The sequence below is a fragment of the Camarhynchus parvulus genome, chromosome 20, assembly GCF_901933205.1.
Source record: "Camarhynchus parvulus chromosome 20, STF_HiC, whole genome shotgun sequence".
In the NCBI taxonomy this organism is placed as follows: Eukaryota; Metazoa; Chordata; class Aves; order Passeriformes; family Thraupidae; genus Camarhynchus; species Camarhynchus parvulus.
This window is the reverse complement of record NC_044590.1, coordinates 9338078-9351711: the sequence shown is the minus strand read 5'-3', so window position 1 is coordinate 9351711 and position 13634 is coordinate 9338078. Positions and strand designations below refer to the sequence as shown.

General features: G+C 47.1%; 1 protein-coding gene across 1 annotated transcript in view; it reads left to right on the top strand.

The window, feature by feature from the left end:
• The first annotated feature begins 4795 nt into the window (after positions 1-4795).
• TOP1 (DNA topoisomerase I) overlaps positions 4796-13634 on the top strand; it is a 65924-nt gene continuing 57085 nt past the window's right edge. Inside the window, exons 1-2 of the mRNA XM_030962986.1 lie at positions 4796-4956; positions 5453-5477. Coding sequence (XP_030818846.1) covers positions 4924-4956; positions 5453-5477 — 58 coding nt within the window. The 5' untranslated portion in view covers positions 4796-4923. The remainder of the gene's footprint in view (positions 4957-5452; positions 5478-13634) is intronic.

The window sequence follows — 13634 nt, the reverse complement described above, 5'->3', positions numbered from 1 at the left end:
AACTACAGGAGATAAAAGTGAAACCAGCTAGCCTAAATTCATGAGAAATTCATTCGGGGGGGGCACAGATTATACGAAATGGCTCCTTATCTCAGCTATATTTGCAACATGTGAACGCTCTAAAAGAGCCATCCTATTGCCTCCCACGGCTGCCACGTTATGCAAGGGTGGCTTTTCTCACGTGCTCTGGGGCTCCCAAAGCACCCACGCTTTGCTGCAGGGAGCCCCGGGGTGGGGTAATCTCCAAACACCGGGCACTGACTGCTCTGCACGGCAAAACGAGGAGGCCAGGCTGAACGCAAGGTGTTGTTTATGGGCTTCTCATTGTTTTTTTTCTCATTGTTTTCTCAAGCAGGAGAGTCAGTTTTATTTGCTAGGAGCAGGAAGGCAATGAGGCACAGAGGGATAGATGTGCCTGACAGCATTTGGTGTTACACACTGGCCACGCAGCAGCCACAAACCATCACGGCAGATGTGTGTGGGAATGTTAGCTGGAAATCCAGGTACGTACTCCTTGGATTATGATCCGAACGTTCTCCTTTCCATTACACCAACCTCTCTAGCACTGCTGTCTCTCTTAACCAAGGCAAACGAGGACATAATGAAGTTCAAATGATATCAGCTATTGTTTTCTAACTGGTAATTTCCCAGGACTTCTGCAAGCTTCTCCCATCCCAGGTGAAACTCAGTAATTAAGACTGACCTTTGAAAGCTCCCACTTACAATCGTATCTGCTGGTTCTGCTTAATTTGCTCCCTTGCCTTACATATAAAACTGTGAATAATTGCTGCAGTTTATTAAAGTGCATTTCTTTCAGAGCTCTGAGATCATTTAGTTTCAATGCATCTGACAGTACATAATAAGTATGAGTGTTTTGAGCAGGTCATGCTAATGAAAAATGAGTGGGGAGTCGTGGATCTGGCTGTTCCTATTTTGTACCAGTGTCACTTGGTTCTAGAGACAGCAGGTTTAGAGGATGACGCCAGTTGGGAATCCTGCACATCAGGCAGGTCTCTGTCTGCGAAAAAAATGTACAGTAGTGATAGAAATATCCAAACCATAGCTCTTAGAAATGAGCTGAGACTAAAGAAATCATTACAGGTTTTTAAAAATTAGATTTTTGGGTTTAAATGTGTTTTGTAACTGGTTCTTTGTTACCACTTCACAAGCAAAATGCATTTGTTTCATATTCAGATGGAGGGGTTTTGTTGCTTTATTTTTCTCCTAAAACATAAATGTTAGAAACTGGCTGCTGCCTCTGACAAAAGTAGAGATTTTTACAAAATTATATAAAGGAGAACTAAACAAGTGAACTTGGATGTGTGGGACTGCTAATAAAATTGAATGAGCTGGCAGTGTTGTGCTCTTCCTTCTGCACTCCAAAATAAGCTCTAAGGCCTGAACTTTTGATATTGTAATCAAAAATATCAAGATATGAGCATATTTAATTACCAGTGTTGTTTTGCTTTCAAACTTGAAATGCATCATATAATCAAGTTAAATACAGAGGAGAATTAACTGAAGGAACACAGTGTAGATGGCTTCACCTGAGGCTAAGAGCAAGGCTTGGAAAGAGGGCTGTGGAGGGTTTAGGGGTTTGGATGTTGAGGTATCTTGTCTTGTGTTGGTCCGTGCACGAGAGTGGGGAGTCAGGCTGGAGCACGGTGTAGGATCCCATCCTGATACAGGACTGCGAAGCTGGCCAGGAAAACAGCACCCACCTCCCTCTCCCAAAACACGCACTCTGAGCACAGCATGAGGCCCCCAGTGCACCGGATAAATCCAATCTCACAATTCACCAGGATCAAGAAGTGGAGGCTTTTGTACTGGTTTTGTATCCTGGGTGATTTATGATTTAATTTAAACACATAGTTTCCAGCTGTTTCTTTTTGCAGGCAATCACCTAGGCTACATTAACCCGATGGTGATGTACTGGTCCCAGGGAGCCCTGGAGAGAGACCACAGCACTCCGAGGTGTGAACTTCCCCCATTTATCTTGATGGGGTGTGCACAGCCTCGCCAGGGAAGCGGGTCCAAGCGCGTTAACCCCTTCACTGCCAGCCTCCACCGTGGAAAGGGACTGCTTAGACTCAGAATCTCCCGAGCTGGAAAGGACGCACAAGGATCACCGAGTCCAGCTCCCACCTAGGACAAGCCCGAGAATCCCATGTGCTTGACAGCGTTGTCCAAATGCTTCTCTGACTCTGGCAGGCTTGGGGCCACGACCACTTCACAGTGGTGTGTCCTGTACGAGCCTTCCTCTCCTTTGGCAAAGCCTCCCGTGTCCCAAGGGATGCCAGCGTGGAAAGGAGTGAGGGACGTTCAGCCTTCTGGACGGTGGTGCTGCGGGTTATAGGTTTGGAGATCAGAAGGATTTTAATCATACAGCTCCTTGCAACAGATGGGGCCACACAGGTGTTATGGTTTCATGTGTTTTGAACAAGCTGTGTATATATATATGTATATATATATATATATGTATATATATTACCGTGCCTTTTGTGTTCTAACAGCAGAGCAGAGGCTCCCTGCAGGCTCTAGGATAACCCTGTGGAAGACTGGGGACAAAACGGATCACAGGGCATGGCTGGGTTTGGGAGGTGCCTCTGTAGGCTCACCTACAGCAGGTTGCACAGGTTTGTGTCCCGGTGGGTTCCCAATAGCTCCAGAGGAGGAGGCTCCGTGCAGCAGATGGGAAGCGATTCCTGGGAGGCATCTCGAGCACGGCTGTCTCGGCTGCAGGTTCCCTGGCGGTGTGAGAGGTGTTTGACATTCGAGCACAAGGTTGTGCTCGTCCCTAAAGGCTCTGGCACTGCTGCCGCGGCAGCGATCCTTGTCAGGACCCGAGATACCAAACTGGGAATCTCCCTGTTCCTTCGGAGCTCTCCCACCCGGCTGTCAGCAGGCTCCTGCCGGCAGCACAGCGCTGAACCTCTCGTGTGCCGGTTTCGGGGGCTCTGCTTTGCAGCCAGACGCGCAGTGAAGGTGGCAGCTGCTGGAAGGGGCCGTGCTGCCTTCCCCTGAACAGGGCTGGCTGCAGCTGCAGCGTGCCGGGTCCCTTTCTTGTGGCAGGCACAGCCACCTGAGCAGGGCTGCTTGGGGAGACAAAGATGCGAGGTTTAAAGTGAAATTGCTGCTTCAAAGGAAGAGCTTTGAGGAATTTCTAATGTTGGAAGCAGGAGGTGCCAGCCCGCTCCCAGGCTGTCTTAAGAGACACAGACCTGCAGCCCAGGATGGCAGCAAGGAAGGGCTCAAACCCAGGGCAAAGCCTGCTTTCACCTCATTCTTGTGAGCCAGGGGCACACACCCCTTCCCGGTGTCTGAAACAGCCCTTTCATTATGTTTATATTTAAAAATCTATCAGTGACTAAAGCAGTTTGCATAATAAACAGCTCCAGAGCCAGAAATATTTGCCTGCTCTGGGTAAAAAAAGGAAGTCCTCAGATCCTCTTCTGAAGACGGTAAGAAAGTGACAGAGTTTTCCCTTTGCAGGATATAAATATGCAGTGCAAATAGGTGGCTGCTGTCACTGCTTACATTTTGATGTATCTCTTCAGATAGCCTGGCAGCGCCAGGTTATTTTAGTGTCAAATCAAAGCTCTGGTTGTGTAAAGAAGCTGAGGAAAGGTACAGTCTGTGTTGCAGCAGAGGATGGAAGCTCCAAGAAGACTGGAGGCAGTCCTGTGAGACACGTACCAGCCATGCATACTAAACCTGCCATTTAGTACACCGACAAGAAAACCCGTTTATAAGAGCTGCTGCGGAACAGAAATAAATGTCTTCAGCTTTGGCTTGAGGAAGGAGGGGTGTTTTTCTAGGCAGGCACGTGCTTGATTATCACATTACCTAAAAGAAAATAAAGCTTTGGCCCCCTTTTACCTTCCATTTCCTTGCAGGAGAAAGAAATTTTAAGAGCCTGCTGATGCCAGAAGAAAAACCTTACGGGCTGATCCCTTTTTAATGCTCTTGTATGCAATGCACCAGTGCTGTCCTTGACTTAAACGAGTCAAGTGAGCCCAAACCTGCCTGATCTGCATCCCCCCCCCAGCATCTCCCCGTGCTTCCTGCGGCCCCCGCGCTCCAGCCCGGTGCAGAGGCGGACAGCGAGGGGTCAGCAATACCGATAACAGACACTGATAACGAGGGGTCTGCGGGACGGGGGCGCGCACCCGCTCGCCCCCTCTCACTAGGAAATGCTCTAACTGCCCATGAGCTGGTGCCTATGGGGGGGTCTGGCGCGGCGGGACTTCAGGGGAAGCCCCGAGGGCCCCATAGCCAGCGGAACCCGGGGGCTGCGGGGCCCGGCGGGGTGCGGGGCCGTCGCTGCGGGGTTATCGCGGGGAGCACCGCAAACACCTCCCCTCAAAGCAGCCCGCCCGCCATGCGGCCCTGGGGGCGGGGCCTGCGGTCAGAGGCGGGGCTCGTATGCAAATACAGCCGGCGGGGCGGGGAGGTGGCGCATGCGCGCTGAGCGCACGGAGCAGCACGGGTTCTTACACAATGCACCGGGCCGAGCAGCCGCGGGGAGGGGGCGGGGCCTCGCATGCAAATGATGCCTGATTTTGCCGCGCCATTGGATGAGGGAGAGGAAGGGGCGGGACCGGATATGTAAAGCAGCGAGCCGGCGTAGCGCACGGTGGGGGGGCAGCGGGTCGGAGCGGTCAGGCCGGCGGGGCGTGGCCCGCATGCAAATCATGCCGGCTCTGGGGGCGTGGCTCGGATGCAAATACGCGCGCGGCCGGTTCCCGCCCCCTGCCCGTCAGTCCTCTCCCCGCTGCTTTAAAAGGCACCGCGCCTGCGCAGAGCGCCGAAACCGGGACTTAGTCTGTTACACAACCGCGCTGCGCTCCCCGCGTCCCGCTCCGCCCGGCGCTCCTCTGCCCACCGCTCCTCCCGCTCCGCCCGGCCGCCCGCGCCTCCGGCATGAGCGGGGACCAGCTGCACAACGATTCCCAGGTGAGCGCCCCGTGCCCGCTCGCGGGGCGCGCTCCCGGGGACCCCCGCCGCGGTGCTCGCATCTCCCCGTGCCGGCCCTGGGCTGGCCGCCTCGCCACCCCCCGTAACCCCAGCGGGGGGACCGTGCCCTGCGGCCGCCCCCATATGTCTGGGCAGAGCCCTGTCAGCCCCGCTGTCCCCCCGCGGTGGGATGGGGGGCGGTGGGAGCGGGGACCCGCGTGTGACCCCCGGGCTGAGCGGAGAAGGGGAGGGGGCGCCTGCCGCGCTCCCCCGGCTCGCTCCCCTTTGGGGGGCTCGGGAGGGGTCCCCTCATGAGCTGTGCGGGGGCCGGGGGGGCGCTTCACCGGTTCCCCCATCACCTTCCGCATCGCGCCGGGCTTTTCTCATTTAGAACTTAATTTCCCGAAAAATGAGGGTGAGGGCGGGGGTGGGGGTCCCCCGGAGCGCCGCGGAGCCGGGCGTGCTGACGGTGTGTCCCTGTGTGCTCTCCCCGCAGATCGAGGCGGATTTCCGAGCGAACGGTGAGTGCGGCCCCGGCGCGCCCCTCGCACAGACATGGCGTCCCAGAGACTAAGTCCCGGCTCCGCGCTCACCGGCCCCATTGTTCCCATCGAGCTGCCAAAAGCGCCCCTTTCCCGCCGGGATCGGCCCCCCCCGACCCCCGCCGCCCCGAGTGGGGGCACCGCAGGCCCCCGATCCGAGCCCAGCGGCTCTGCCGGGGTCGCCTTTGGGCCCCGATTCCTCCCTGGAAAGTCGCCTTGTCGACGGTCGGGACTTAGTCTCTGCGCCATTTTCTTTTTCTCTCTCTCTCTCTGTGGCTTTTCTCTCCTTCTCCTCCTCCCCGAGCTGCCGCCGAGCCGCCTCTGCAGAGGCACCGGGCCGCCATCCCCGGCACCAGCCCCTTGTAACCAAGGGGAAAGCAAAGTTTTTAGCTTAAAAAAAAAATTAAAAATCCCAAGTCGCCTTTTTTTTTTTTTTTAATCGCAGGCTCCCTCCCCCCACTGCTCCCCGTCTCTGTTCCTTTGAGGGAATCCCTCCCTTCCCCTAAAATGAAAGGTGATTGCAACATGTTGCTCTTTAAAAGAAGCTGCTGCATCCATTTTAAGATCAGTCTTATTTTCTTCCTGGCTATTTAAATGATGTGACTTTACCTTGTTAGATGGGTTTTTTTTATATTAAAATAAAAATCTACTTTAAAAAACCCAACAGACCATAGTGTAGACAATTCCAGGAAGGTAGACAGCATCACTTTAGGGACTTTGCAAGCTAACTTCATTTTGTTCACAAGCATTTACAGAAGTCCTGTAATTTTATATATATATATATATATATATATATATATATATGCTCATATATAATTTTTTGTATATGTATATATTTATATATTAATATGTATGCATATCTGTCTATATGTATATTTATATTCATATATATATGTACAGACACACAATATTATCTTTTCTAATCAGCCTGTTGACTGCTAACTTTTTCTGATAATTTACTAATTTTTATAGGAAGCAAGTTGATTGCAAGCCTATCTCATTTGATAGGTGTCAAATTGAAGGGCTTAAATAGGGTGAAAGGGAGTTGAGGGTATACAACCAACCTTTGTGTGTGTGTATTGCTGTCACTGTTTGGGATGTGTAAGGAGCTCTGACCTGTCCCCTGACTGCTGAGTTGGACAAAAAAGGTGGTTGAAAATATCTGCTTGACTTATAGTTAAACTAATTTTTGGAATGCTTCTCTGGATGATGTCCACGTGCCTGGTTGCTTTGTAGGCTACTGCCTGTAAATATTTACAGATCTACGCTTGTGAGCACCTTTCCTTCTGTCAGTTCATTGGAATGTGATTGTGTGTGTGCAGCAGGAGCAGACAGTATCAAATATGCACGTTTTGAACTCTTCATTTTCATTCTGAATTTATAGTGGGGCTCTATGAATAATTATTATCAGGAAAAAAGGGTGCAGTGGATTTCCCAAGAAGTACGGGTGTAACTCTTAAAGCATTTTAAATATACTTGCTTCATCTAAGGATCATCTTTATTTAGGGAAAAATACTCCCTGGTAAGCTTTAGTTATTTAGTACTGTTGTACATAGAGGAAGTGATGTATATTTGACCTTTTGACTCCATCTTCCAGTGAACCTTTCGGAGGGATTTTTCTCCTCTATTGTGACCATGTGCTGTTTTATTCTTCTAAGAGCTTTAGTCATACAGCTCTTAAAACTCCTGTGGTTTTTATTTCTACCATGTGTTGCAGGAATTCAATACAGAAATTCAAAGTCAGACACCTTGGTGAAAAAACTGAATTCCTGGTAAATCAAGCACACCCAACAAATCCATACCAGTGTAGGCATCAGCACCCTTTCCCTCTTGCTGTAATTATTTGTGACAGTCATGTAACATCACTGTCATTGAGCAGTGGCCCCTAAACCCCAAAACCGTTTTCAGCAGTGGAAGGTACGTGTAACCCTGTTAGTCTTGCTAAGGGAATAATGCTGAATAGACACTGGACTCTCTGACCTTGTGACCACCCCTGATCTCCCTGAAAATCTGTCACCTCTCTTGCTCTGAGCCTGGTTTCCCTGCACAGGAGTTCTTTGCACTGGTGTGTTGGGAATTGTCACATGCGGATGTGAGAACAGCGTTTCTCCTTCAGGCAGAGCACTGAGGCTCTCACTCTTATTTCCTTGTGTTTTGATCCTATTTAGTGGCAAAGATTAGGAATGGGTGGTAGGAATCCCAAGTGCCAGTTTTTTTCCCCCCAGATGTTTAGAATTGGTTTGTACTTTGATTATTGTCAGGCAGTGCTAAACACTAGAGCCAAACTCTCCTTTTAGGTCTCCTGTACTTCACATTTGGGGGAAGGGAAGTTTTTCTGGGGGCTGGTACTGACTCATTCTAAGTGTTAAGTGTAGCAGCAGTAAACGTTTTTATTAGTTAAGAGTGTTTTGGGTGACTTTTTGCTAGTGTATCAGTAATAGGGCAGCTTAAGCACTTTGAAGCTTCCTGTTGTTATTAATGTTCCTATCTGGGTCAGTGGACACACTGCCTCGGGTTGTGGTCACACAAGTTGTTGCAGCTGCAGTAGGTTGGGCGGATCTGCCCATTGCAGGTCACCACGGTGCAGCCTGGTTGTAGCTGGGTCTGGTTACACACCCATTTCATTGATAGCAGGGTAGTGCTGGGTATGAGAGGGGGTGCCAGCTGTAAATACGTGTTCCTGGCTATTTCTTGTCATTAAATTGCCAGATCACTCTAAGCGAGAGTGTCCTGGGCAAATTCCAACTTGAGTAATTGCATTCCATTTCAATATGCAGGTTCTCCCCCCTGTTTGGCTGTAGTGGGTATTTTTTTCACCTTAGCTGTATTTTTAGTATCCATACGCATTGCAAAGAATTTTCCATGTTCAGTCCTAGCGGTGCCTGTTTGCAGACCATGCTGAGAGCAGTATTGTGCTGAAACAGCCAGCCTTTGCTGCAAGTAACATCCTTGCAGTCCTCAGCATTCAGAAGGGAAATGGAGTCCAAAATTGTTGTTTCCAACTACAGCTTGGATGCTGAAAATGTCCCCACCTCCACATATTTGGATTCTATTGAGTTTTGCCTTCAAGAGCTGTGTTACTCAGGTTGGATATAACAACCTCTTTACTACTGAGGGCAATGAGACTAAAAGCAATTTATCTTGACTTTGAGCTCTCCCATTGTGTTTGCAGAGTGCAGTAGATAAAAATTACTTTTGTTTGCAAAATAATCAAATTGCATTCCAAAACTACTAAATTCTACTAACTGCTATTAGTGCCTTGGCTGCTCAGCAGCCTGTGATCAGAACTTGTGTAAAATCCAGAACTGCTCAGTGTGGAGACTGAGGACATCACCCCAAGCAGTGCTTTGTGCTTCCAGTTGATTTGGCCAGTAATGTTAAGATGCAATTTGAGGTCAAGTATCACTGGAGTAACCATTACAGTGCATTAACAGGAGTCAAGTGTGAATTTGTCCAGCCTCACAGAGGTGGCTTCTGCAATTCAAACATGTTTAAAGGAGGGGCTTGCTTTAACAGTGAGTATTTTTTGGAGAAAAAAACTGAAGCCCTTACTGCTGCAGCATCTTATCAGGAACTGGCAGGTTTTTTCTGTTGGCCCAAGCACTCATGGGGCATCTGTGTATTTATCAGGCTGGCAACATAAAGGAATGAGCAAGAGGGAAATTCAAATTAAATAACAGGAGTGCTGAACCAAATGCCTTGCAAGTTAAGGAATTTCAGCACGTTTTGTGTTTTGCATTAAATTCATGTTTCATGGATGACAGAGCTGTGCAATAAGAGGTGTGGGTGATTTAAATGCTAACAAACTGTAGAGCAACATAGCAGAGATCTTTAGGATTTCTCAGTGGTTGTGAAACAGTCTGTTGGAGACCAGATTTGTGCTTCCTTGCTGCTGCCTTTGCTGGCGCCTTCTGGATGGGTGAGAGTTTTTTGAAGGAGAGCAGGGCCACTTCTGGCACAGGGCTGTGTGTACCTTAGCACTGCTGTTAGAGCCACTGTGCTAAACAAACTGCACGGATTTAGGAAGTGTGAAGGCACTGCCTGTGCTCTGTGTGTGTGTGACATGGCAGGGAGAAACTGTCTTTTAAGTTCCCTGGGAACATGTCTCAGGAATGCTTTAAATGTCAAACGTTTGGCAAGGGATCCAAAGTACAAAAGGTGATTAATAGTATTTAGGTGCAGATTGATATCTCTGCTGAAAATTTCCTTTGCCTTTTCTGTGATACATGGAGATGAGAACCCAGAAGAATGTAGCTTGTTCCTTCCTTGCATGGCTCCCTGCCTTCGCTCCAGACTGCAGTGCTGGTGGTGAGCCTGCATTGTGGGAAGTGCTGCCCACAGCCTCAGAACAATACTTGGGTGGTTTTAAGTCTGCAACCACTTAGATTTTTTTTTTTAATTTCAGAAGTATTTTACATAAGAGGCCAATCTTTGCAAAATTTCTTAATTTTGTTTTTGCATTGATTTTCAATATGTTCAGAGCAGTCTCTCTCAGGGCTTGTTAGAATATGACAGTGTAGCTTCACTATGGGAATTTTCAGATTGTGATAGGTGAGAGTACTCTGAAGTAAATTTATCATTCATGATACTTCTCAGAAATGTAAATAAACATATTGTTAGTAAGCTGTTCTTCACTATCATGTGCTACATGAGTTGATTGCATTTATTTTCCCCAGCAGAAGCCTCAGAAGGGCTTTGCTAAAGACCTTGAGGTCTGTTGTGTTAATTGTTCTGACACATTCAGCATTTAGGTTAAAACTTAATGGGTGTCTGGTGGGAGTGGGGAGTTGAGTGTGTTTCTGGGAGCTGCAGCCGACTTGTGTTTTTGTTAAAACTCAGCAGAATTACTTAAATGTGCTGGAAGATGTGTTTTAGGGGTTAATGGCCCATGTGTTTCTTCCTCCTAGCAGGTTTTCTTAAGATGTTTCTTCTTTCACTCCAGTGTTAAGCACTCTCTGTTATTAATGTGTTATCAGGGCTTCTTTGTTTACTTTGTAAAACATGAAAAATTTTGAACCAGGGGGACCTGTATAAAAGTGTGCTTTTTTTACATGGCTTCATGTAAATTAGACACACAGCTCATAAATGTGATCAAGCACAAATCAGATTTAATTTCATTTACAACTGTGACTTCAGATATTCGTTAGATAGTTCATTGAATTCTAACCTCCTGAGTTGCACTGTCAGCAGAAACTGCAATAATATGTAATTATAGCAAGTACTTAACATCTCATTGACTCAAATTCCTCTGTTAATGATTTCACTGGATTCCTGTTAAAGTAATACCTGCTGAAATAGCACAAGCCACTGCCCTGTTAGAGGGAGGCTCCAGGTCAGATTCTTCCTGGTGTTGTAAATTGCTGTAGTTCTGCTAAAATCAGTGGAGCACTGACAGTGTATCTGCTTTTTTGTTACTGGTCTGCAGGGATGGGCTTTAATGTCACAGTGACTATTTAAGAGAAATACAGTTTAACCTAGGAAATCATTGCAGACTTCTTTTTCCTGTGGCTTTTCAAGATGGGACAGTTTCTCTTTCAAGTCCTCTTGAGCTGGTTGTGCTGATACAGTTTCTCATATCCTTGTAGAACATGTAGAGCATTCACAAATATTTATTGGCTTATTAAATTTAATTGATTTTGTAGCTTCCAGTTTTATAGATACTGCTCCCCATTTTATAGAAAACATGGGAGCAAAATCTATTTAGTGTTATATATGCTGCTTCTGCCTGGATTTTTGAAGGTCTGTGTCTTAGCTTTCCAAATCTGAGAGAAGATAGTGGATGTTGAAATCAGTGTTTATTGCATTGCTGTCCTGGGACTGTCCCTTTTGACAGAGCATATGACACATCTGCCTGTACCTTCTCCCTGCAGGACTCTGTTCTGAGCTGTTCAGCACTGTCAGCATTCAAATGTGGATCATCTTTAGATTTCAGAATTTCAGGTTCCCCCTGGTTAGGGAATGAGAGAAGGATATGAGTTTGCTGTGGTTTCAGCAGCTGCTGTTCTGCTCTTCTGAAAAAAACCAGTAGAAAATAAATGTAAAACCCAGTTAATAGCTGCAGTAGGATTACTTCTTTTAAAGTGCTCCCAGTTACTGTTGTCCTTACTCTGCCAGTAGCTGCCTGCTCCAGCAAGTCCTCTGTGTGTGCTCTGGTGGCTTCCACTGTCCATCAGTGGTTGAACACTGAATTACTACAGCGTGGAAGTGCTGTTCCAGGCAGAGCAGAGAGAGCTTTTTCTGCTGCAGGCTCCTGCTATTCCCTAGCTCAGCTGAACACGTTGTAGTAGTGGTTTCCCGGTGTGTATGAGACTACAGTATTTTTAGCACAGCGTTTGTTCAAAATGTCCTGGCTGACATAAATGCTAAATAGTTCCAGTGGATTTAATGAGGTTTATAGTTGGAAATATTTTCATCTTGAATGCTTGCTTTTTAAACTACTGATCTTAGTCAACTGCTGTAATATCTTGCTGTGTCACAGTGAGAGTTAGGACTTTTGGAAGGTGAGGTGAAAAGAAAGAGTGAAGTTAAATTTGGATTCTTGTGACCTGCATGGTATAAGAAGGATTAAAAAATTGGTTTTGGCTTCAGAAATATGAGCATACCTGCATGTTTTCAAGTGGAAATTTGGTTTCTAAATTTGGCTTCTGTAGCTGCTCAGCTGATGAACAAGTGAGAGCTTCAGAGTTGAAAATGGAAAGTGGAGAATGTGAAGCAGTAGTCAGGCTTCCTAAAATTTGTTCTTTTGTAACATGTACTTAGCATCAATGTTTCTCCAACTTCTTTGAGAAAAAAATTAGGATTTTTTAAACATCCCTGTCTGTGTCAGCAGGAGTGATGGCAGGAAATACAGTTTTGTGCCAGTCCTTGCAACAAACAATAATCTGGGAGATCCTCCAACTGGTGGAGATCAGATTTGATGTTTTTGGAGACGTGAGAGACCTTGGCAATTAGTTCTCTATTAATACTAATGATAGAGATGGAGTTCTGTAATGAGGGAAGATGAGTAGGAGAAGGACAGCGGTTCAAGTAAGAATTGCCTCACCCTCACAAATTTTCTAGTGTTGTCACAGAGTTCTGGTGATGTTTTCCATCATCTCAAGGCCTGTTTCTCTGCTAGAATAAATTATTCTACTGCTGCTTCACCCTGGGGAAGTTCACCTTGTTGCTTGAGTCTGAACAGTTTCTCTCAGAGGTGGTTGCAGCAGTAGTTCAGTTTGGAAGAATGACTTGCACTGACAGCTGCTCTGGGCTTGGGATCTGCTTGTTCCCAATATGAAGGAGTCCCAAGGACAGGCAGCAGTGAGCATGCCTTACTCCTGTCTTGGGAGGCTTTGGAGGCAGGGGCTGGAAAATGTCTGAAGTGCTTATCTTGATGGGATGGGGGCAGTGCAGGCTCACTGGAGGCACAGCAGGAAAGTTAGTGTAGGTGCTTGTCATTCAGCCTCGGCAGACAGTGTCTCTGCAAGAAAAACACCCTGCATCTCCACCTGGAGTACTTAAACCCCTTCCTAAGTTTGAAAGTGTTGACTTCTGAAATTGGGATGATGGCAGGGTAAAGAGGGACAGCATCAGACTGTTGGGAAATGGTTTTAATTGGAGGCTCCTGTCAGTCTCAAAGAGACAAAAGTTGCTTCCCACAGAGCTTCCGATCAGTAGAGGTTTTTGGATTCCTTATTGATATTTTTGACGTGAGTGTATTTGTTCATGTTCACAAGCTTGCCATATGCTTTGTACAGTTGTGAGCTGTGTGGGTGTCCCTCTATGTATTTTTATCTTATACCTTCGTCAGAGAAGGAGCTTTTTAGGGAGTGTTAGCAAGACAATGGCTTTCTTCTCTATTAATATTGCAGAATGCTGAGCCTCATGGTGCCCATCAAAAGATGGAGATTTTCCTTCATAATTCTACCTAGCATAGACATGTTACAGACAGATGGACATTCATGGAATTCAGCTTTGCAGCAGAGTAATTCTGCAGCTGCCTGTATCTTTCCATCACTGGAGAGAGATTGATTTCTGCCTCAGGAAAGCTTGGAGTGTACTTGTAGCTTCACTAAAATATTTTTATCAGTCTGTGTAACTCATCTTTGGCCATGTCCATTAAACTCATGTTCCATGATGGAGATGTACTTGTGTCCT